Source organism: Nipponia nippon, unplaced genomic scaffold (assembly GCF_047370975.1).
Source record: "Nipponia nippon isolate SJK-2023a ecotype South Korea unplaced genomic scaffold, ASM4737097v1 scaffold_1, whole genome shotgun sequence".
NCBI classification, from domain to species: Eukaryota; Metazoa; Chordata; class Aves; order Pelecaniformes; family Threskiornithidae; genus Nipponia; species Nipponia nippon.
The window spans coordinates 118976574-118999828 of NW_028262290.1; the positions used below are offsets into that span (position 1 = coordinate 118976574).

Genomic DNA, 23255 nt, shown 5'->3' on the forward strand with positions numbered 1-23255 from the left:
GGCTGGCCTCACCGAGCTCCCTGCTGTGTCTCAGATGCAAACATGAAGCTTGCTGGAGCATAGAGCATGCTGCAATGTATGGATCCTCCTGAGCGGCTTTTCAAGGAGGTCCATGGTGGAGCTGGGGTGAGGAACCGGGCTGCTTGATTTCAGATTGTGGCTGTGTTTATAAGACAGTGTTTTTTCTCTTTTATGTTTAACTCTAGGGCTAGTAGCGTATTTTTAGAAATGTGGCTGTATATGCGGTGGCAGAAAAAATAATAATAATCCTTCTGGTGCTTTTGTATATATCAGTTCAGTTTTCCCAGATGAGTCTTAGGGTTTTTCTCCTGTGTTGTATTTAGAGTTGTAAACTCATCAGGACTGCATGTGTTTTATTTAGAGCTGTAAAGTGGGAATAAATATAGAAAGATGTGTGTGCTTTTTAATAATAGCTGAACCTTGAACTCTGCTCATTTCCCAGCTGTCTGGCACCAGCTGCCTTGCCTCACCTATGTTTTCAGTAGAGCACTTCACCGTCATCAGAATGAAGACGGGGAGAACTGAAAAGAAAAAGTGGTGTTTGCATGTGCTGGCAGTTTCCTAAAGGCTCAGAAGTCAGCAGCTCACTCTTTTGTCCTCTCTTACAAATTAATTCAAAATCTTCTCCTGCGGAGAGGATTCCTGGCTGCAGACGGAGCTTTGCTTCAGGGACCTCTCGCCCTCTGTGGCCAAGCAGCCTCCCAATTGCCCTTGCACACAAAGCTCCTGCTAAAAGTAATCCAGCAGGAGGTTCGAGCTGTCTTAAATTTCTAAAATTACTACTGTGCAACTGGTGCTTTAGAAAGAAACACTTCTGATCCTCCTTTTAGAATGGATTTTACCATCTTTATTTTGAGACCTGCACTAGAGAGGTACTTGCGGTTGCAGAGGTATCAGTGGTTACTTCCGTTTATGTTTGTGTTTGGTTAAAAAATAGCTTAATCCCATTTCTAATGAGGTGGGTTGGTGAGTGCTGAAAGAATAGCTATTTGCTGCTTACTCTAAAAGGCAGCCCTTTCCAGAGGTTTCCAATGCAAGATGGAATGGTTTGGGTGTCAGGTGAGACTTAGAAAGATGGAAAAAAACTGAGTTTAGCAAAGCGAAGCCCATTTTCTCTCTTACCCAGACTGTAACTGAGGAATCTCTTTGGAGCAAAGGGTTTCAAATGGAAAGTAAAAGAAAAGCTAGTAAAAATACTAGATAAAAAAAAAAAAGGAGAGGAGTAATGACACTATTTCTCTGAGTAGAAAATACTGTACTTCCATATGAGATAAAAAAGGGGAATGGAATCCACAGGAGTATAAGCGAGAGCCTGTTTTGCCTTGTTACATGCCGGAGAGTAATTACTCGTGAAAGCTCCAGTCCTTCCCATTGGGGCAGCATCCGCGCTAAGATGGGAGCTGGATGCAGCAGTGGCCAGCACGGATGGATGGAGGGGAGGGTGTGTGGTGGCGTGGGACTTCGGGTACTTGAAGGAGATCGGTGCTGGAGGGAGGCCCCCGCAGTAGCATTGTTTCCCTCCTGTGCACGTACTTCTATAAGTGGCAAGGCTCACGAGAAACCCTCCGGTACAGGGGGTGGTTTCCTGCGCTGCCGCTGTGGTCTGCAGGGCCCTTCGTGCAGGAGTTCTTTGCTCCCGGGGCTTGGGAGGCGCGGGAGGGCGCTTGTATTTCCCCCGCAGCAGCTTGCTTTGCTGCCTGGCTTGCTGTGTTTGTAAAGGCGTAGCTGGACTTTCTGATTCATTGAGCCTCTTTGCATTGCAGCTGCTTAACTGATGCCTGGGGTGGTACATACCGTCCTGCCCTGCGCTCGGGGAGGAAATGTACCCGAGGGGAACCCCCCGTTTCGCAGACCGAGGTCATTTCCCAGTCCCCCGGACCATCGGCCACACGACGGGTGAAGGGCACGCAGCCCTGTCGTTACCCAGGGAGAGCGCGTGCCTCTCTGCGGGCGTGCTGTCATCTGTGTCACTGCAGTAAATATGATGAGACCATTTTATCTGCCAGAAAAATAAATATTTGTCCGGACGGTGTTGTCTGTCTAGCTGCAAAGCACGTCTTGAGCAGCCTATGTGGAAACTCTGGTTTCCAGCTGAAAAGTAAGTAGTGCTTTTAAGGTCAAGTGGAGTTCTTTTTGGACACCATCCAGTGCAGTCTTGTCTTTGAGAAGTCAAGGTTGCTCGTGATTTCAATTCTAAAATTTCTGCTCTGGTGGAATGCTGAATATCTCCGCTCCAATAAATAAAATATACAAAATTACCTATTAAGGTAAAGCATATTGTCCTCCAGATATTTATATCCGCTGTCCTGCTGTTTTCATTTTAGTGAGGATTTCTAATTTTGCTCATAGTTGGATTTGTGTCCAAATGTGCATTAGTTTCCCAGATACAGAAAACTGAGAGGGTCTAAGGAGAGGAGGGGGGTTGGTACCTCATGGTGCCAAATTTCCTACACCCTCTGTTTCCTGATACACATATGGAGATAAATGATAGAGCAATTTTTGTTGAGCAGAGCTACACGTACGTTACAGGCTTCAGTTGTCAGGAAAAAAAAAAGTACTGTTTTTTCTGAGCCACTGGCATGTAATGCAGAAAATTTGGCTTAGAGGTCAAAACAACAGATTTAGAATGATTACTTTGGCATAAATGTCTCATTTATCTTCTTGTTTGTTACAGGGCAGAGACACAAACAAGGCAGCTTTTTGCAGAGAGGGAGAGGAAAAAAATTCAGGTGCTTTCTGTGGCATTAGTAATAAATTATATTTGCTTTACAGGAGGGCCATGAAAGTAGGTTAAAAAAAAAAAGTCCTCGAAACTCATACGGCTATTTCCTGCAAGCTCAAGGTGTCTGTATCTGTCTTGGGTTTTTTTTCAGTCTGTTGGACAAACATTTGTAGTTATCAAATGGTTTGTTACACATTAACCATTTAAGTTAAATCACCTTCTCAGAACACAAAAAATGCAGGTGTTTCCAGATGCTGATATTTATTATTTAGGTAGTAAGGAGGCCTTATAAATGATATAGATTTAACTAGACAGGATTTCTCTAACCTGTTGTGGTGTGTTAGTGTTTTCTCTAGGATTCAGCTGAGCTTATATCCGACTGCCGCAGATTGCCTGGAAAACAGACCTTTTTAGCTCTGCTGGCAGCGTAATTTAACACATAAGGGTCTTGTACTTGAGCCGCTTGGTCCTCAGAGGAAATCTGAAAGCTAAAAAAGTGCAAGGGAAGTGTCAGAGATGACTGTGAAGGAAATCAGTAGGCGAGGAAGGAAGTCAGAAAGAACTGATTGCAAGGTGGTTTGAAGGAGGGTTCGATGTTGAACTGCAGCAGAAGGTCCAAAACGAGGACCAGATTTTGACCCCTTATTACGAAGAGGTGGAAACCTTGCATGTTTGGCAGATTACAGAATTCGACCTTTGACATGTCAACATTACTACATTACTTTCTTTTTCTTTTTTTATTGCAAGCTCAGAGTAATGTTGATGTCTGTGTAAGGGTAACAGGCTGCTGTTCCAGTGGCAGAGCTTGAAATAACACGAGCTGGCTGTCTCTTGCCACCCTCTGGGTATATATATGTTGGGGTATTTTTTAATATTTCACAATGTAGTTGTGTTTAGAGGTATCAACAGTCATTTACTAAACAAGGTAGCTAAGGTATCAAAGCAGTATATCTGCGTGTGTAGCCCTCTGCTTGGGCTAATTAGTTGTGCTGCAGTGATTATAAAGTATGGCTACTTAGAGCCATGGAGCTTCTGGTGTCTTCGGGATAATTATGTTGAATAAGCGTGCCCCGTGTTGGTATATAGCCCCTGGAACAACAAGGACGTGGTTTTTATTGGTATCGCTAAACAACTCTACAAGTAGAAAGTCACCTTTTTCTGCAAGTGCGATTTAATCCCGGGTTGCAGGACAGACAGCCTCGCCAAGTGAATTTCCCCACGGCGCATGTATGCGTATGGTTATCTTCAGATGCAGAAACTACCAGCTCTTCTAGTGGAGGCAGAATTTACTGCTTGTAATTGGATATAAAACCACTATACTGATCGACACGTGTGAGAAATGCACAGATCTTCAAAGTGGAGAGCGCAAAGTACTGCTGGTAATCCTTCCTCAGCACCCCTTTAATAAAATTATCATGCAAGAGCTCATGTAGTAAACAATATATTTTTTTAGCAGAAGTAGTCTCAGAAAAGATTCGGCCGTGCCTGGCTTTACCGACGGTTTGGGAGACAGGGAAGGCAACAGTGCGTGTTTCCGCTCCAGTCTAAATTGCTGCTTTGTTCTTGCTGACTTTTTGCCTTCAGTCTCTCAGCTCGCTGGTGAGAAATCCCCGCCGTACGGCGCAAGAAGCGCTTGCCGTAGATGAGAAACACCAGGGCAGCTTTCACGGTAGGATGACAGTACTTGTTCCTCTCCTGGCCGGATTTCAGGATGGTAGTGCTTTGGCGACTGAGCTGAAGGGGCTTTGGCATGGTCCAGGTGTCCTCAGTAGATATCCCTGCTGGAAAGGTGCAGGTGTTCAGCTCACACAACAGGAGATGCAGTCAGGGCTTTATCAATATGCTAGTGGCTTGAGTCGATTGCATGTGTTTCAGTGCTGGCTGAAAGTCTGAAATCGTTAGGACAATGTGAGAAGAAAGGTTGGAACCGTTAATGGAATATATTTCCAGTCTTTCTGGTCTTTTTATTCTATAATGTCATCTTCAAAATACTGGTTTTTGTTGAGAATAGGCATGAGATTAATGTGCTGTAAAGATTTTAGGGAGTTTCTTATAATGTTTTAATGGTACCTATGAATAATTTTCTGAGTAGTGGTTCAGTAAGCACTGAGGCCTCTTCCATACCTAGAGAAATTTAAAAATCGCTCTCTCATGTAGTTTCAATGCGAAGTTACATTCACCGAGGACGCAGAGCTCGCCTCCCCCTCCTTCCTCCTCCGAGCCTCCGCGTGTTTTGATGACAGTCGGTGGGTGACGGGGTGGGAGGCCCGCTCCGACGGCCGCCTGGTTTTGCTGCGTTTTGGGGAACAGGGCAGCTGTCCCCGCAGTGATGCAGAGAGCGGCTGGGCACTGGGCTGAAAACCGGTACCTCAGCAGGGACTCCCCAGATCGTAGTGCTGCTTTGTCCCAGGGTGACTTTACCTTGCCTCTGAATTTTCAAGCTTCTAGGGGTTTTCCCTGAAAAACATTTGAATATCTTCTTGCAACGGTTTGCCATCAGCAAAGGAGAGGTGGTGTTCAGTCCTGTGGCTTACTGTGGTTTTGCAGTGTTTCCCTCTGAGGAGCCATTTCTGCCTTCACCTGTGGTTGCTTTGCCGTTACAGGCGGCTGACCTTTTCTTCCACATGCCAGAGCATGCCTTTGGCTTTCAGGCATCAGATCATTTTTTTTCAGAGTTTTGGGGTTTTTACCACCTCAAATGTGTGGTGAGAGCATGAAGGCCTTTTTTTGCAATTTTACAATACAGCTGGTATAGTTGAGAGAGAGACCAAACATCTCAATGGTAATGGGAGCTACTGTGTCTTAGGGCAGTTTTTTCTAAGAGACGTCCTGTCCTCCTGCCTATGGTTTCGCCAAGGCTTTGATCTGACCTGTGGTGTCTGCCGGTTGATCACAGTCTGAGTTTACCTGATTTGGAGGATGTGCAGGCATCTAAGTGACTCTTCCCTGCCGCCCCAGTTCAAGAGCAGATTGGAAATATTGATGCTTCTGTTGCCAGACTCAGTGCTGCATCCAGCTTTAATGGCAGCCAACAGAAATAGCGCAGATGGCAGAAATTAAGTAGAGCTCTCTGGTGCTCGACCAGCTCTGATGCTGATCCTCGAGGACATGGTATAGTGCTAGGTTAACGGTTGGACTCGATTATCTTAAGGGTCTTTTCCGACCTTAACGATTCTATGATTCTATGATTCTAGTCTGCAGCACACAGTAGGACACCGTACTGCGTGCCAGCAAAGCCACTATCCATGGAGGGCTCCAAAATCGCGTGGGCTGGCCGGGCACCAGTGGGTCGTGTGCTGCTGGTCTGTGGGCAGCAGGGACTTCTGTGTGGTATGAGGGAGCCGAGGTCTCTGGGCTCTGTCTGCGCCCGTTGTGCTGCCTGGAGGGTACGCGCGGACCAGAGTAGGTTCTTCGATGCGAACCTCCTCGCAGCTTTACGTGGGGGAAATGAAAACTGGGGGAAGGACTGCACCTTGAGCCAGAGCCACCCAGGACTGAGGAGGAGCTTGTTTCGATCCTTAGCAGCTAGAGGGATGGTGTTTCCAGCCTGCTGTCTTGCTAGTGTGCCAGGAGGTTACATCCACTGAATCCAGAAACTGAAATCCTTTTGTATTTAACCTGCCATTTAGTAATCACATGTCCAAATTTATCTTACAGCTGTGGCACTCTAAGAAGGACTGATTTTTTGTAATGACAGAGGCCCAGGGCTGTCAGCATGGAAGGGGCCCAGGAGCAGCTGCCAGTCTGCAGTGACTCTCGCCCATCTGCTGTGCAGATACCGCAGGGAGCTCCGTGGTGCTTAGATAAGTGATAAGTTAGGTCCACGCTGCCTCCCCAGCAATGCAGGGTCCTGGTCACGGATCCCCATAGAGCCCGGGGATCTGGATGTGGCCCTGTACCATTACGTGCATTGAGAGCAATCTCTTGTCTTTGAACATGGGTTTGTGACCCCGTTGTCCTTTTAATAAATAATGGAAAAGCAACTTCAAAAGAGAAGGTTGGGTCCAGCTCCCCAGCAAGCAAATGCTGCATCTCCCAGCATCCTCCTTGGGCCGTTGCAAGTCCCTGGTAAACCCATCTCTGTATGAACTTCAAAAGGAGAGAGCTGTCATTTGAGAAAACGATGGACAAAAGCACCAGGAACCTGGGAGTGCAGCCTGGTGGTATGCCTATTACCAGCTGCTAAGCAAAGTGTGTTTATTTTAGCGCAAAGGCACTAGTGACTAAGCTTGAAATATTCTGAAATTGTTGCTGAAATGACCTCGAGGTCATCCTGAAGGTCCCACAGCTAAACAGATTAGACAGACGCGTTAGGGATGAGCAGTACATAAAAGCACGAGGCTCAAACCTCCTGTCAGGAAGAGGATCAAGAAATCTTGTGACAACGGGTGAAGATGGTAGGGTTTGAAATGCTGAAGAATTTTAACTCTCTGAATTTTTTCAGGTGAGAGATTAGCTAAATCCAGGGTGAAGTGAAAGTGAAATACAGTCAGGAGCCAGCAGCTTAAGACATGTAGTAGAGCAATCGATCCTGAAAGCGGCAAGCCACGCATTACCATTCCTGAGTTTATCAAAGGATATCGTCTCTGTAGTCATCATGATGCATATTTAAAAAGTGATGCATATTTAAAGGAGGCAGTGATCAATATGTGATTCCTTATATGCCACTTACTTAAGTTCTCAATCGTTCCTTTTGGTGAAATTACGACAGCATCTCTGTGCTTAAGCGAACCCTGTGCCAGCCTCTGCAGGCACGCAGTCAGAAGTATCACTTTTGAGAGGGACTTGTTCAATTTAAGGTGCTGTCCTGTGGCATGGAGCTCGGTGCAGGGACAGAAGCCGCTGCCGCCCTGCTCTGCTCCGTGGGGCAGTCCCAGCATGGTTTGTTTTACTGGTGTGGCTGCAGCTAGAACAGAACGTGCATTTCCCAGCTCCACTGGGACAGTCCCCAGCGCAGCCTGGGGAAGTGAGCTTTTCCTGCATCTTGCTTTCCCATGTGTACAATGAGGAGATGCTTCCTCAGCTCAAAGGGGAGGTGGGAGGAGAAGTCCATCCCGATGTGGACAGGGAGAAGCTGAAAGCGGCAGAGGAAGAAATTGGCTCTGTTTGCATGCACCGCTCCCGCAGCAGCTGCAGGGGTACCTAGTTACTCGCTTTTTTTGGCAAATTTCCATTTACATTTCTGCCAGGGGCTTAAAGAGAGTTGTGGAGAGGAGCTAAAAATAGTCAAAATGACCACTTCTTCCCAAAAGAAAGTAATTAAATCATGCCCCCCCTTTCCCTCAAAGCGCTCTTGGTGTCAGCACCTCTTCTTCATGGGCCCATGTAACGTTGACAGCCAAATTATAAATCCCTTATAAAGGGTTTTATCCCTCTGCTGAATGAGCTTTCAGCAGAAGCCCAGGCACAGCACACGAGCTGTGGCACCTTCTCTGAAGGTCTGTTGCCATCAATCTTGACCTGCTAATGTCACGGGGTTAAAAATATACCGGGTGCAGAATGGCCGGTAAGTGCTGGTTTTGTCACCGTGGAAGAACGACGTGGTGGCTGCGATCCAAACCTCATCGCCTCTGGTGTGACGGCTGCTGCTCGCACACCGGCCGTCATCCAGAAAAGGGTTTCCTCATTGCATGGCTCCACATGTATGTTTTTCCTCATGGCTGCCAGCTTATCTTTAAGGAGAGACATTGCATATGGGTGAAAAGTCGCTTGGGCACCTGCCTGTTGCTCTAAACTGGAGCCCATGCTACCAGGTAATTTAAAATCAAAGTTAAATGTTTTCTGTTTGTTTTTTGTTTTTGTTTTTAGGAGTGCCCAATGCTGTATTTAAATCAGCGGGAGATTTTTGGGGGTAATTCTTGCTGCATTGGGCTGGTTGTTAACTCGCTTAGGAGCACCGTTGACAAGGGTGCTGCAAATCCCAGGTGTCCCCGTGCTGCTTCTTCCCCTCCTCAGAAACTGGGACTCTGCGGCTGCCGGCGAGCATGCTGGGCTTACTTGTGGATGGGCAGGCACACAGGAGGGCTTATCCTACAAATACGCACCCTGGCTTATGGGCCACAAAGCTAATGTGTCCAAGATTAGACACTTTTTATTTTGGGCTCCGGGTTCTGTTGTGGTGTTGGCAACCTTGGCAAAGCATCAGAGTGAGTGAGAGAAATCAGAGCGGGATGCTTTTGGGTTTATCGGGTTTTCTTCTGTATCCTGTCTGATGTCCATGTTGGTGCAAGGATGGGCTGGCCTCCGGGTAATGCAGTTGTCCCCAGCCGAGATTAGAGGAGAACAGGGGACCGTGAGCGTGTCAGGGTGGCGTGCTTCTGGCTCCTACGCTGCCCGGTAAATGTGGCTGAGCAGTGACTGCAGCTTAACCACAAAGCTGCTGCCCGTGCAAACCGGGGCTTGTTCCTTGAGAAACACGCTGCCGCATCCTCCGCCCACCTTGCTGGCTGAAACCTGGGCAGGGCACGAAGGGCTACTGGTGAAATGTTGGTCTGGCTGAATTCACTGGCAAAACTTTAGAGCTTCACTGGAGCATCTCCATTTCCCGAGGAGCAGTGCCAGTTGTTTCCCAGCCTGAGAGTGCCCTCTGGCGTATGCAGGAGACTGTAAAGCTCTTAATTTATTGAAGTGGTTTTACTTGGCTGCCTCCTTTTCTTAACACTTTGCAGCCAGTGTGGTTAATCGTTGAAGGCTGCCAGGTCGGTGCATGCCATAAAGCATGGAGGTGAGCTCCAGACCAGGCCCATGTGTCATCTGCATTTATACACCTGGCAGCTGATGATCATTTTTTTAATTATACACACATATCAAAGCAGGAGGCTTCTGGGCCCTGGTGTCTCGGTTCCGATTTCCTTCCAGCAATGCCTGGCAGGTCCCCGAAACCAGCCTGCGGCAGGTCCTGCTCCACTGCGCTGCTCCCCCTGCGCTGCTCCCCCTGCCCCGGGCGCTGCCTCCGGGCACACACTTGGGGCTCCTTGACCGGCAGAGCGAACAGAGCCACTCCAGTGCTAGGCTGCATTTCAAACCCCTGGCTGAATAGGGAATCCAGGCTGCAAAAAGGTAGGAGCAGCTTTTTATAAACAAACAAACCCTAGCCCTTTTCTCCGGGGGGAAGGCAGGGCATTTAGAAGAAGTGGCGGCAGCGTGAGGATGTGTTGCCATAGTTATGTGGAACTGAAAACAGATGACGAATGTGAGGCATAAACACAAAAGCTGCAGTAAATATAAGTCTTCCACATGTGTAGAGTCCTTTCTTGGAAAAACTTTGGTATCTTATCTCTGTTACGACATTCTGGTTTGAAAAAACTAGTTTTTTTTTAAAATGCTTTCAAATTTTTGTTGGCAGCTGCAATAATGAATATGCTGATAGGGAGCAGAGAGGAGTGTGTTCAGCACTCCGGTGTTGCACTCTGCTGGAGGCAGGCCGGGTGGTCGGGTATTGCAGTGGCTTATCTGGCAGCTGCTGGTTGAAGGCACCTTCTAGTGGAACAGCATGGGAGGTGACATTTTGAGGAATGATGTCAAGTATGGATCACCCTCTACATGCCCTTTCTTCTCCTTGCTCCTCTCCTGGGGTGTTTTCCAGCGTGAGTCAGAGTACCCTCACTCGCTCTTGCCAGGTTATTTCGTGTTGTAATCTGCCAGGAGGTGGTCCAGGCTTGCAAAGCTACCACCTCCTGCCCGGCGGTGGGACTGCTGTCCGGATTCAGCAATTGTCGTTCATCAGCGCCCGCCAGTGGAAGAGGAGATGGGGTTAGTTGCGCTGGAGGCTGGGGAGATCCGTGCTGGGGTTGGGTGCTCTTTTCCAGCTGTGCGGCGGCCGTGCTTGGATGTCCTCATTGTTGTTCGCTTCTCAGCAGCCAGTTGTTGCTGACATTTTCTCCCCGCTCTCTGCTGACCTTTCTCTTCTCTTCCCTCTGTGTTTTTTCCTCAGGTCGAAAGCTGAGAGGAAAAGCCTTTTATTTTGTCAATGGCAAGGTGTTCTGTGAAGAAGATTTCCTGGTAAGCACACAGCTGCCCCTTCTGCTGGCACATCTCAGCCTCTCCAGCCGACGTGCAGCCTTTCTGCCCGGCAGCTTTGTCCACATTTCACGCGGCTGGAGTCCAGCATCCTGCCTGGCCCTTCTGCTCCCCCTTTACCCAGGGCCAGCCCCAGCCATGGTGGCCGCCCACATGTGGTGCTGGAAGTTGCTGAGTGAAAGACCATGGTTTTGCAGCGCAGAGCTTGTAGTTGAAGCCGTAGCCTCTTGCGATGGCTCCTTCAAAGCGTGTCTCTGTGGCCATGCTGTGGAGACAAGAGTGAGATGAATGGCTACAGAAGAATCAATGAGTGAATTTCCCTTCCCAATTAACTGGTTTTGCTTGGGCATCTTAATGGATATCTTTTTGCTTCCCTCAATGGATTTTATGTGAACATACCTGAGCATGAAGCAACCCCATGGTCCTATCCTTGGCTGGTGGAGGTAAAAAGCCATATACCCCCCTGCCCTTGAGCCCTTATAGATTAAGCCTTCATTGAGACTTTAAAAAGTCATATTTGCCTATTTATTGGGGAAGTCTAGTGATCTCTGTCAGAGAGAAGTGAGTTAATTTTCTTTGCTCTCATCAGTATATTCTACACAGGCTGAAAATGGAAAGATTGGTTAAATGCACCTAAAATATTTCATTTTTCCAGTTTGCATTTCCACCATTCAGTCAGGACTGAACCCTTAGACAGATGATGTGTTGTGCCTGAGGTGCATGTCGTGGACATGACAGGCAGGTCCTTGCCATTAGATCTTAGCCATAGCAGCAAGAAAGGTGCTCTGGGCCAAGCTTGAATGTTACACTACCAGAGAGCTGGGACGATACCACTGACCTCGGGGAAGCTCCAGTAGACCTATAACGGTGTAACCAAAGGAAGAATTTGGCTTTCTGAGCCTATATATACAGATGTTGTGATATGAGTTTGTGATAAACAGAAGTTCCTGGTGTGTAGATTCACATGGTCATATAAGAATGTAAGTCTTATTAGTAAATGCCTTATTTGCATGTGTATTTATGGTATTTACTTATATACTTAATTAAACGTAAATTTAGGACTTGAAAGTTACAGGAATTCACGCTCCTTCTGAACAGTAGAAGTCTGATGTCTTTATAGAATACCCTCTGGGGACCCATCCACAGCTTCATATACTGAAAAAAGCACTGGAAAGTTTAGCTTGTGTAAGGAGTACAGAAAAAGGCCAAGCAAATAACGCCCCATAATATGCTGTTGTTTATGCTTGACTAGCCTTGTGAAATTTTAAGCCAATTCTTTTTTGTCCTTGCAGTATTCTGGTTTCCAGCAGTCAGCTGACAGGTGTTTCATTTGTGGTCATTTGATAATGGACATGGTAAGTGATAATTGCTTTAGGAGAAAAAATCCCACAGCTTTTTAGAAGAATGCATCAAAAGCAAAATATATTCATATCCAGTACAGTCTGTTATCATCTGGTAGTCTGCCTAGTGTGAGATTGGTAGCGGAAAGAAAATCCACTACGCCTTTTGTTGATTTTTGCGAGGAAGCGAAGCTGGCACCCTGCTGTATGCAATGCAGAGACTTTGCTCTGCCTGTTTTCAGTGCAAATTGAAAATCAGAGCCTTCAGCTCTTTCACCCCCTTTTGGGCTTCCCTGCACAGCGCATTCATAATCCTGTCGATGCTTCCTGCTCAGAAGTGCCGCGACTCTGCAGTGCTCCCTTGCTGTGGGGCATCGGTGCGGCTCTGCTGAGCCTGTCTTTCCTGTAGTCAAGCCATGGCTTCCTACGTATCTTCAGGATGAAGCTGCTGTCTTGTTGCTGCTTCTTGTGGGTGCTGGAAGGCGTTGGGCCAATACCTTGGGGAATAGGTTCGACCCAGAGTATATGATCCAGACCTCAGTTCAGATCTGTCCAAGTCCTTGAAAACTGTTCAGTAGCTGTGTGGATATCCTGCTGAAGCAGGCAGTTCTCATTAGGCTACAACAGGTACCATCCGTTCAAGATTTTCACAGAGTGGGTCACGGCTCAGGGGGTCAGCTGGCCTTTAGCCAGCACCGGGCAGCACTCAGTTGTGGGTGATTCAGAGGGAGACAGATTCACGGTCATGTAGCTGGTGAGCTGCGGCTGAGGCGAAGAAATTAGGAATTTCTGAGTGGTTAGTTCACAGCATGCCTCCCAAGATTTTCTAATGCTTATCATTAATTATCTTTGCTTGCCTGCTTACGCTGGAAAGCACTAAAACTGGAAAAGCTATTTTATACTCAGAAGTGGTATTCCAGGTAGTAATTGCTGCCCCAAAGCCAGCAGGTGAATTGCAGCTGTTGAGTTCAATACAGTTTCCATAGTCTGTGTTAATTAGAAAGCCAGGCTAGCGAGTACAAAGGTCTTGGATATCTAAGGCATTATGAAAACCTAGCAACAGTATTTGTTTCAGCCTCTCATGGAGAATATAAAGATGTATTTCCTTTTGTTGGCCTGGTACGTCTTGCCTTGTGATCCTGCTAAGTATTCTCCAACTGTTGGCATCAGAAATTATTTTCTTCCCTTTAAATTCTGTCACTTCTATCCTTTGTAATGCTAAATACCTTGACTGAGACTCTAAGTTGTTTTCTTAGCCTTGCTAATAATTCATTTCTCTGGAACCAGGTGATAGATATTGATTCCAGCAGCCCTGTCCATCCCTGTTAACTCATTTTTCAGATGAGGTGCCCAAAAAAAGACACAGCCCCACTGATGAATATGCAGCGTTGTCTGATGTAAAGCCGTGTGTTTATTATTTTCACCTTTATTGGCTGTTCACATGCTTTTTTCCTGTCTCTTGGTTTGTTGCAGATCCTGCAGGCTCTAGGGAAATCATATCATCCAGGCTGCTTCCGATGCGTGGTCTGTAACGAGTGTCTGGATGGTGTGCCATTCACTGTAGACTCTGAAAACAAAATCTACTGTGTCAGAGATTACCACAAGTAAGGACAAAAGAAACAGCAGAGATGCTCCAATCAACAAGCCTCTAATTTAGCTTTTTAGGAAGCTAAATTTTATTTTAGCTAATTAGGAAGCGTGGATTAGTAAAATAGGGACAGGATTAGAAGGTAGAATTCTGAGGATAGGGCTAGACCCTAGAAATTCGTGATGTCTCTCCTCTTGTCTTGCTACTGACTTTCTGTGTAACTCTGAGGAAGTCAGTTAACCTCTGGGCTTCAGCTGCCCCTTCTGCAAAGCAGAGATAGTGAGAAATAGTGCTCATGAAGTGTTCAGTGATGTAAGAAATCAGTCCACTCTGAAGTAAGACTGTGAATGCCTGTTGAAATCAACGTGAGTTGCTTTTTGAGTAGTTGCGGGGCTGAGTTTTACTTTTAAAGAATGCTTTTAGAAATCAAACTGAAACTTTTATCCAGCTCTAAATTAAACAACCGATAAATCCACTTAAAAAACCACTTGTCATTCAGTAAAATAAAATGGCTGTGCTCTTAGCTGGTAGATATGATATTAGAGCTGCATACATTTTGAGTTTGGCTCGCTTTGCTCCTTGCTCCATTTTCTGAGCAGGCAGAGTATTAAGTGTTGCTCAGGCAGCCCCAGGAACTGTTCCGTGTTGTGCCAAGATCAGAGGTGCTGCCGTGTGCCACCGTTGTTCTGAAATGATGCACGTTTCCTTGCTATTTCATTTAAATATTTATTTATCGTGTTACCTTGTGTTGTAAGGCCTTAAGGAACCTTACGGTCCCATGGTGTTTTCTCTGAGGTTTCCTGCCCCAGTGCAAGGCTGCCACTTCTTTTAATGTGTTTTTTCTGGGGACGGTCCTGTTCAGTTTCTCCTCATTCTCTCTTCCAAATCTCTCAGTAGCAGCCAAGAATTCTACAGTGGGTTCGGTTTTTTTTCTGGCACTACATGTAAAATGTAAGACCTTTTTTTGCCTGACTGAGCAATGTGTGCCAAGCATTACTTACAATCAATCCTAAAATGAATTTATGATCTTGGGATGTAAAGCTTTCCTGTGGATAAGTTATTTACAGCTGCAGCTTTTTGTCTTATCACCAAGAACATACAGGCCTGTCTTTTTATGTTGATCTATAACTTGCCTTCACTTTCTCGTTGCTCCTGCAGAGTTTTAGCTCCAAAGTGTGCAGCATGCGGCCTTCCCATTCTGCCCTCCGAGGTGAGAGCCTTTCATTTCTTATCGCCTCTGGGGAGGGAGCTTCATGTCTCAGGCCTTGCTCTCTTTCACACTTGACCCTGCGTCAAGGTGAATGTCCTTGGGAATGGGGAGAGATGATGGCTTCCTCCAGCGTGCAGCCTTTTCACCTAGGCTCATACACGGCCCTTGAGATGTGACCCTTCTTTTGCTCGATAATGAACCTTATTTCTGCTGAGGCAGGCTGCTTTTTTCATCTCCTGCAGGTTTATACTGCTGTTAGTCTTATGTTCAGGATACCTTTCCCTCATGTCAATAAATGCTGGTGGTGCTCGTGAATGACCTCTGTGTGACCCCTCTGGGACAAACTCGTTTTAATACTTGGAGGAGATGAATCTTGGGCAAAGTCAATTTAAAATGCTGAGAAATGTGATATATTGAAATTACCAAATCATTAATGCCTGATTTGGGATAGATGTGACTGTTAAACAGAGAGAATTTGACATTTCTGAGGTTACATTTTAGAGGATATCTGCAGTCGATGATGAAGCTTTACTGTAAAAGTAACTGCAGGTGGCAGGATTTATTTGTGGTCTCCAACCAGCAGCTCAAATGCATTTGTTCAACATTCACATTGTGGCAGGAAGCAATCTACAGAGTGCATGTGTCTGATCCTGCTGTAATCCTCTGCCATTTCTCTTTTGCTTGAATGCTTACAGGGGTCTGATGAGACCATTCGGGTTGTGTCCATGGACAAGGATTACCACGTGGAATGTTATCACTGCGAGGTAGGTCAGCAGCTTTCTCAGGGAGTGGGCACTTAATAGTGATAACTACTGTTATTTTTAAGATGGAAATAAATCTTCCCCCTTCCAATGGCAGTAGATGGGCAATTCAAACCTTGCATTGTGCGACCCTTTCTATCAGTGGCTGAGAAATTTCCAGTCCGAGGACAAAAGTTTTTGCAGCAATGTGTCTCAGCTGGGATTCCATTTGCTATCCATAAAATTATGGGCAAAGAGGTAGTTATCCCTTTTAAACTTGGCAGTTTATTTGTTAACGAAGGAAACACAGTGACTTAGTAAGGTTCTATTGCTGCCTTTCAGAAGCCTTGAGCTCCAGATCACATTAGTATATCTGATTACCAGGTCAGATTGTTCAAAAATGCTAAGGTGATGACTGATCCTGTCTGGTGTAAGTTACCTTCACTCTCATGGGAAATGAATGTGTCATTGGGGCTGGAGAAGGGATATGGCTGCACAAAAAAATCCCAAGAGATGCCAGCTCTTAAACACCATTTGGTCTCCATGCAAGGCTTCCCAGAGAGCCTTCATACTTGTGCTCTGTGAATTAAAATAAATAGATGTCTTCTCTCACTGTGCTCGTATGCAGTGGTAAGAGGCCCTGACTGAGCAGGCCAGTTTCACATCAGTACAACTGCCATTAATGTAATGTGAAGAGGTGAATCCTACCCGAGAGTGTAAGGAGACACAAGCACGTTTAAAATACATAGGGTTGCACCTTGCCCCGAGATAAAGCTTATTCAATAAAACTGCATAAGACAAATTTGTACAAGGCTGCCCCTGTAAATGCCTCTGCCAGATGCTTTCCTTCTCATGGCAAATGTTGAACTTACGAGGAAGGAGCTGTTGGCTGGGTGTCTTCTGTCCTTGTCACAAAATCACCCTCCTGGAAGCCAGACCCCGCTTGATGCTGGAAGATGAACACATGCTCTAATAATTTGCATGGCCTCTCTTTGCAGGACTGTGGGATGGAACTGAACGACGAAGACGGGCATCGCTGCTACCCGCTAGATGAACATTTGCTTTGTCACTCCTGTCATCTGAAACACATAGAGAACGGCACTACGCCAGCAGCTGTGTACCAGCACCACTACTAGCCAGCATGGCCGACATGGGAAAGCCCGGACAGAAGACTTGTTATGTGATCTCCCTCTCCCCACCCTCAGTTGATTTCGTGTGCATGTTTCTCACCAGTCGGCAATGTTCCTGTAAAAGGCTATGAGAGATTTTTGCTGGATTCACAGAGTCTGTATACTTGTGAGTTCCAGCTGTATCAAACTATGTCTACTTGTCCAAGAATGTGGCATGTTATTTAAACTGGTCAGTTTACTTTTACGTGCCTTTTTCTGCTCTCTGGAGATTTCTCTTGGCTCATTTTGGAAGATTCTTCAGTGAAAGCACAACTTGCTGTCGTGCCTATGAACTCAGATTGTGCCACGCACAATTAAAAAGCCAGAGGCTGGCTTGCTCACCATCCCGCCAGTCTACTAAGTGTTTCCTGACAAGCACATTTCATCAGATTCCCTGAAGGACATCAACGTATTAATACCTGTTTTTAGACACACTCTCTCTCTTTTTATTAATTCTTTAGGAAAAGAAAAGAAAGGGGTCTGTGCAAAATGGCACGTTCAGACCTTCCAGTTAATTCCCCAAAGTCCGGTATCAAGACTGGTTGTAAAAGCAGCGACTCTCCAAGCACAAACCAGGCGTGCTGGCTGGCAGGTGGAGGCTGACATCCCATTTCAAACAGAACGAAAAACTGGAACAAGCTAGGCTAAGCTACTGCGGTGACTTGGGGCCCGGGCTTGCGTGTCAGCGTGATACACAGGGGCCAGTCTGCTGTGTCAGAGTCTGAATAAGCGGATTATATTTGGAAAGGAAAGGTCGGGATGCTGAAAGTGTGGACACTGGGGAAATCCAGCCTTGTTCTTGCTTGCAGAGCTTGCTTTGGAAAAAAGCTCTCTGTACACAGACACTTGCCTGAGTTTTTCAGCTTGTCCCCACAGCTCAGCCCCCAGCCTGGCCACTCCTTTCCGTGGTGTTTACCCAGCACAAAGCCATTTCATAATGGTGCTTATTTAGAGCTCTGGGAACAAACTCAAGATTGTTATGAAGGCTTTTTACACAGGGATTTAGAGCCCAGCTCCACAACCTGTACTCAAATGAGTATGTTGGTATAAACGGATTTGCTCCCATGAATAATAACAGTTTATCTGAGCAAGGGGTTAGTGAGTTTGGCCCTTGCTTTCTGTTCTGCTGAGAAAGCAGAAAGGCAAATTTTTTTCTCTTTTTGAACCCCCCTGCTTTATAGTCAAAGAAATCTGCTCCCCCAGTATGTGTTACATATAAGATAGGCGTGCCTGCAGTGCATGTTCTGTAGGTACCGAAGCTGTGCAGCCCCTCGTGTACAGGTACAAAGTTTTTGTTTAAGAAAAAGCGTTTAATTTAAAGTCTCGGATGCAATCAGGGATCTTAGCTACCCTTTCCGACATATTGTGTGGAAAACTAGTTAAATCCTAATGTATCCATGCTAAAGATGTAAATTCAGTTCTGATTGATAGAGGACAGGATGACATTCTTGAAGGTCTTTTTAGTGAGGAAACTACAATAAATTAGCTGAGCAGTGGCACTGGGACTCCTGACAGGAGCCTGTGCTGAGAACTCACTATGGTTCAACCAAACCTCTTTTCCCGTAGCGTGAATGTAGCTAGATAGGTGCTCGAACTTCACACCGTGTAGTCAGGCTGCCTCGGGTACCCATCTGGAGCAGCACAGGTGCCGGCTGCAGCAAGCTGCCTGTCTCTGCCTGTGCTAAGAAATACCACAGGCCTCGTTTTGAGTGGTGCAAGTTGCTGCGCTGGGTATTAAACAGAGGCACAAGCATCTGCTGTAAAACAGATGGAGACCAGTGGCCTGTTAGCACCCTCCTACGCATCTCTATCAGCGTGCCTTGGCTGAAGCATGACCATCTGAAACCGCCCAAGCCTCAGGAGCTTGGTGGTTTTGGCGTAGGGTGTCATCTTCTGCCCCATCCAGCTGTAAGCGCCTCCGCCTGTTGCTGCTGCTCTTCGGGATGGGGACAGCGGCACGTGGCTGGAGGTCGGCCCCACGCTGGAAACCATCCAGAGCCCCAGCTTTCATGTAGCTTGGCTCTGCGGTGCTGGTTCTCCTGGGGACGTGCCACCCCTCAGTGGGTGACCGAAAGCTAAAGCAGGGTGAGGGGGAGCTTTCCCACTGCAGTATACATGGCTCTGGGGCATATATAATTTGGAGAGTTTTATCTGTGATTTTAGAGGAGGTAAAATTGACCCCAAATATGTGAGCTCCCTGGAGCCTTAAATTTGGCCTCCAAATGCTGGATACTGAAGGGATGGGAACCGACACAAAGTATAACTGGTGCTGTATCCAGGCTGTACGGATTGGGGGCAAGAAAACACCCAGGGCAGATCCTGCAGCGCTCACCCCGGTGCTCCAGGCCAGCTTCTGTCCTGCTGGGCACGGAGGCGGGGAGTGTCTCAAGATGCATCTGTGATCTTAGGCCTGTCTGAAGGAACTGAGGTGGGAAATAATGCCAGCCGAGTGTCCCCGGTAAATAATTCAGATAGTCCTGGGCAGGTGGTTCCCTTCTCCAAGCTTCCTTTGGCAGCAAAGGCAGTGGGATATCAAAGCGGCTTCTGGAAGTGAGCTCTGAACACCAACCCTGATCTGTTGTTCTGTCTCTCAGAGACCAGCTGTTACGTGGTTCATGCTTTTGCTAGCTCTGGATTTTTAGAGCAGCCCTTCCCGCACATTTTCTGGCCTCTGTTTTGGGAAGATCTGAAAACACTAGCGGGGCTGATATTTTCACTTTAAGCTGCGATTTAAACTACTGTCTCACTCTTGCAGCCTTCACCACAACCCGAAAAGAAGCAGTTAAGAAGGGGAGGGGGAGAAGGACAATTTTCCTTCGTGGAAAGCCTGGAGCAGCCCGTTTGTGGAGCCTCCTCTGCAGCAACAGAAAGTTTGGCCTCTGCTCCCACACGGTGTCTTGTTACTCCTGTCAGCCATCCCGTATCCCTCAGCACTGGGGAAATGAAGGCTGCCCTACTTTCCGTTTTGAGGTCCAGTATAAATTATTAAGTGCCAATGCCCTCCTTTCCTGTATTTACGAAGAGCTAGAAATGACACTGTGAAGCTATTGAAAATGGAGCGCGTGCGTTGGTGGTTTTGAAGCTAAAGCATCGACCGCATTGCCCTGCTCCCCTCTGTGTGCTAACTTGCATTGCTTTTATCTTTGAGAGTTTGAATTCATTTAAGCTCCTTATTATTCCTGCCTTTTTTTCCTAGGCTGTGGGTGTCTGAGGCCGTGTTGATTGTCCCCGGCTTGTCCCTGGCTCTGCAGCTGCCTGATGGTGGGTCTGGTGGGGAGGCAGGGGCATCCTGCGCAGGGGGGGCTTCTCCTCCTGACCCCCCCGCCAGAGCTGCAAACCCTCACTGCCTGCCTTCAGGCAGCTCCCCCAACGTTAAAAAACGGGCAGGGAGGTAGCTCTGGAGCTGGAGGTGCGAGGCTTTTCGTGCTCTGCAAAAGAATTGCAGAAAAGGTGTTAAATTCTGCCTGTCACCAGGCGGATACGCATTGGGTTTTGCTGTTCACGGGAACCTTGTTGTCTTTTTATTTATTAAGATGCTGAAACGTGCTATGAAAAGTTAGTCTGAATTCCTCCCCCAGCGTGCCCTTGTGACTGGTTTTAGGGTAAGGGACCCTTGGAAGTCCCATTGTGCTGGTAATGAGTAACTCACATGCAAATAGTCATTCAAGTGAATTCCCTGAAACTTGCTTTCAGGAGACAGAGCTTAATCAATTTTTTCGTTCAGATCATGCTGTTAAATTTCTATTGTTTAGAATACAGAAACTCATTTAAGTAGGGATTTTTGCATAAAAGCCAGGGGAAAAGCCCCAGCTATAGAAGAAGCAGACATTTTAGTGTAATTTAAAGTGTGAGAAGCACCTGCGATCAAAGTGATTTAGGAAACTGCCCTGATGTTAAACACAGGGAACGGCATTTTCAAACACCCTGGTGAGGAGCATTTGATGAGGTCTGTGGCTCTTCATTTTCTGAGTTTCATTTGGGGGCTTTTAAAATGTTTTCCCAGTCTTTCAGGGTTTAAATGATTTTGGTTTTTTTAGATCTTTTTACTACAAAGCGAATAGCTCCTCGGTCTGGAAATGGTGGAGTCTCATCAGCATCGGATGTGAAAGGGGGACGTGAAAGGCAGACGTGAAAGGGGGAAACTGGGCTCGTAAGAGCTGGTACAGGTCTGGCTGGCCGTTCGAAAGGAAGGGGTATCTTTGGCTGCCGAGAGAAGAAAGTAAAGATCTCCCTGTGCTTCCTCCTTGTGCTGACTTACAGCACCGGGCAAATATTTGGCATCCCTGAATTTCAGTATTCAGGTGTATTCGTAAGCACAGCTGCGACCTCCTCCTATCCCTCCTGTGAGTTCATAGCCCCGGGGAGGATCACAGGTGCGCTCTTCCTCATGAATTTAGTCCCACTTTTGCACATCTGTATTTCCCTGGAAATTTTACCACTTCATTATTTAAGCAACAGCAAAACCGGGCCCTTGGTTAAAGGAAAATGGACACACGCTCCCCATCCTTACTTGAACACTTTGACCTGATCCTCCAAATTACCTGAATATCAGCCTGCTGCTGGTCGATGGAGCGGCAGCTTTGTACTCCACTGCTGTTGCTAAGAAAATTGAATGAAGGACTGTATTAAACGTGAAGTGCACAGCCAGGCAGTCCCACTGAAACCAGTAAGGCTGCGCACGTACATGAAAATCGATGTGTGTGCGTAGGTCAGTGTTGGATGGAGGGCAGAGAGATTTTATTACAGACAAGACGTACCTGGGGATGAATCTGCGGCAGTGTAAAAGTTGCCTTGAAGAGATCGCTGAAATGGACTGCCAACTTTTTTATTCAATAAACAAAAATATGTACGGAAGCAGTGGGGGTGCACGGAGAAAGAAGGATGTGACTTAAAAAATACAGTAGCTGTAGGGAAAAGAGGGCAGGTGATTATGGAGAGTAGAGGAGAAGGTGGCATGGGAGGGATTTGCTTTTGTTTGTCGTATTCCTGGACATTTATTAGAGGGGGTTTTGAGGGGAAGCGCGCCTGCGTACGCTGGGCTGGACCGTGCTTCTCCCATGTCGGCCTCGGCTGCGTGCTCTGCGTCCGCTTTTGGGGTCGTGTCCGCTGCCGTGCCTGTGCACACGGACCCGCGGCATGTGCTGCCTGCGAGGGGCCTGCCTTTCACACCCCTGCCCACGCCAAGGGTTTGCAGGTGCGTTTTGAGCAACCTCCTGTGCATGAATGTAAGGACAAACTGACGCAGGCTTATTGCTGCAGAAACATCTCTGGAGTCAGTACCTGCGGGCAGGGAAGGGCTATGGCCAGATGCACGTCCCCTTTCCCCCATCCTCTTGAGGCCAAGCGCCTGTGTCACTGGGAGAAGCTGGGAGGGGGTTTGCCTCTCTCATCACACTGCGTTTGTGCGCTCATTTTTCTTTTCCATTTCCACGCCCTGCCGTGAGCCCAGACAGAGCCCAGAGCTGCTCATCCACCCTAAGGAGAAGCAAAATTAAGCTTTTCTGAGCAATAAAAATCCTCACCCTGCTTTCTTCCAGGGCAGCCAGAAGCTCATGTGGCAATATGCATCACCCCCCGCAGCAGGTCTGCGGTGCATGGCCAAACGGGGACCCGGGCGCGCACACGCAGGCTGTGGCTTTCTGTACCTGGAAAGCAAATCCAGAGCCTGGCTAACGATACTGAACGGTACTAATTATTTTGTTTATGTTTCCTTCAAAGCTCAACTCCAGGAGAGAGTATTTTAGGATTTGTGCTGGTGTAACTAACCTTAGCCACCTGTGAACACGGCCTCTTTACTTCTGTGCTGTTAAATATTTATAAGGAACGAAGGCTGGCAGCGGGGGCGAAGGTGCTGGCCTGTTGTGATTTCAGCGATTAAAGACAATACTGTAAAGCAGTGCTCAGCGTCAAGTCTTTCCTAAAATTACGATTGTCATCGCCCAGAGTCCACGGGAAGGGAGTTACGCTGTGAAATGACGGTTTCCCAACTTCTGCCTTCCTCCTCTCCCCCTGCCTCAGTAGCTGAAGCAGGGACTGGTGGGGGGAAGTCGCCTTAGTGGGGTTCACTGGGGATTTCCAGCCCTTTGTGGGCAGCTGGGATTTGCTGCGGCCCTGTCTGAGGCCGTCCTGCTGCGGCGTGCCTCTGGGGAGACCCTGGTCCGGGGGTGCGGAGCTGGGGAGGGATGTGCTGCGGGTGGGAGCAGGCTCCGGTCCCAGCACCGGGGTCTCCTTTGCAGCGTTGGTAGGGAGGGTTTTGGGGAGAATTCCTGTGGTTCTGGGAGGGAGGCGGCCACGCGGTGCCCCTGTGGGCTTCGCTGAAGACGGGATGCTTACGTACTGCTGGCTGAGCAGCACCCCAGCAGCACGGAGCTACCAGCTAAAATGAAACGAATAAATAGGATTACATGTAATCATACTTCGGGGTTCTCCCTCCTTGAGGCGAGAAG

At 47.3% G+C, this 23255-nt stretch overlaps 1 protein-coding gene across 1 annotated transcript in view; it reads left to right on the top strand.

Moving 5' to 3' along the window:
* The window catches only part of LIMD1 (LIM domain containing 1), a 35038-nt gene extending 12333 nt beyond the window's left edge, over positions 1-22705 (top strand). Inside the window, exons 3-8 of the mRNA XM_087769248.1 lie at positions 10677-10744; positions 12055-12117; positions 13576-13706; positions 14849-14900; positions 15596-15664; positions 16639-22705. Of these exons, the coding sequence (XP_087625374.1) occupies positions 10677-10744; positions 12055-12117; positions 13576-13706; positions 14849-14900; positions 15596-15664; positions 16639-16776 (521 nt within the window). The 3' untranslated portion in view covers positions 16777-22705. The remainder of the gene's footprint in view (positions 1-10676; positions 10745-12054; positions 12118-13575; positions 13707-14848; positions 14901-15595; positions 15665-16638) is intronic.
* The last annotated feature ends 550 nt before the right edge of the window (positions 22706-23255 follow it).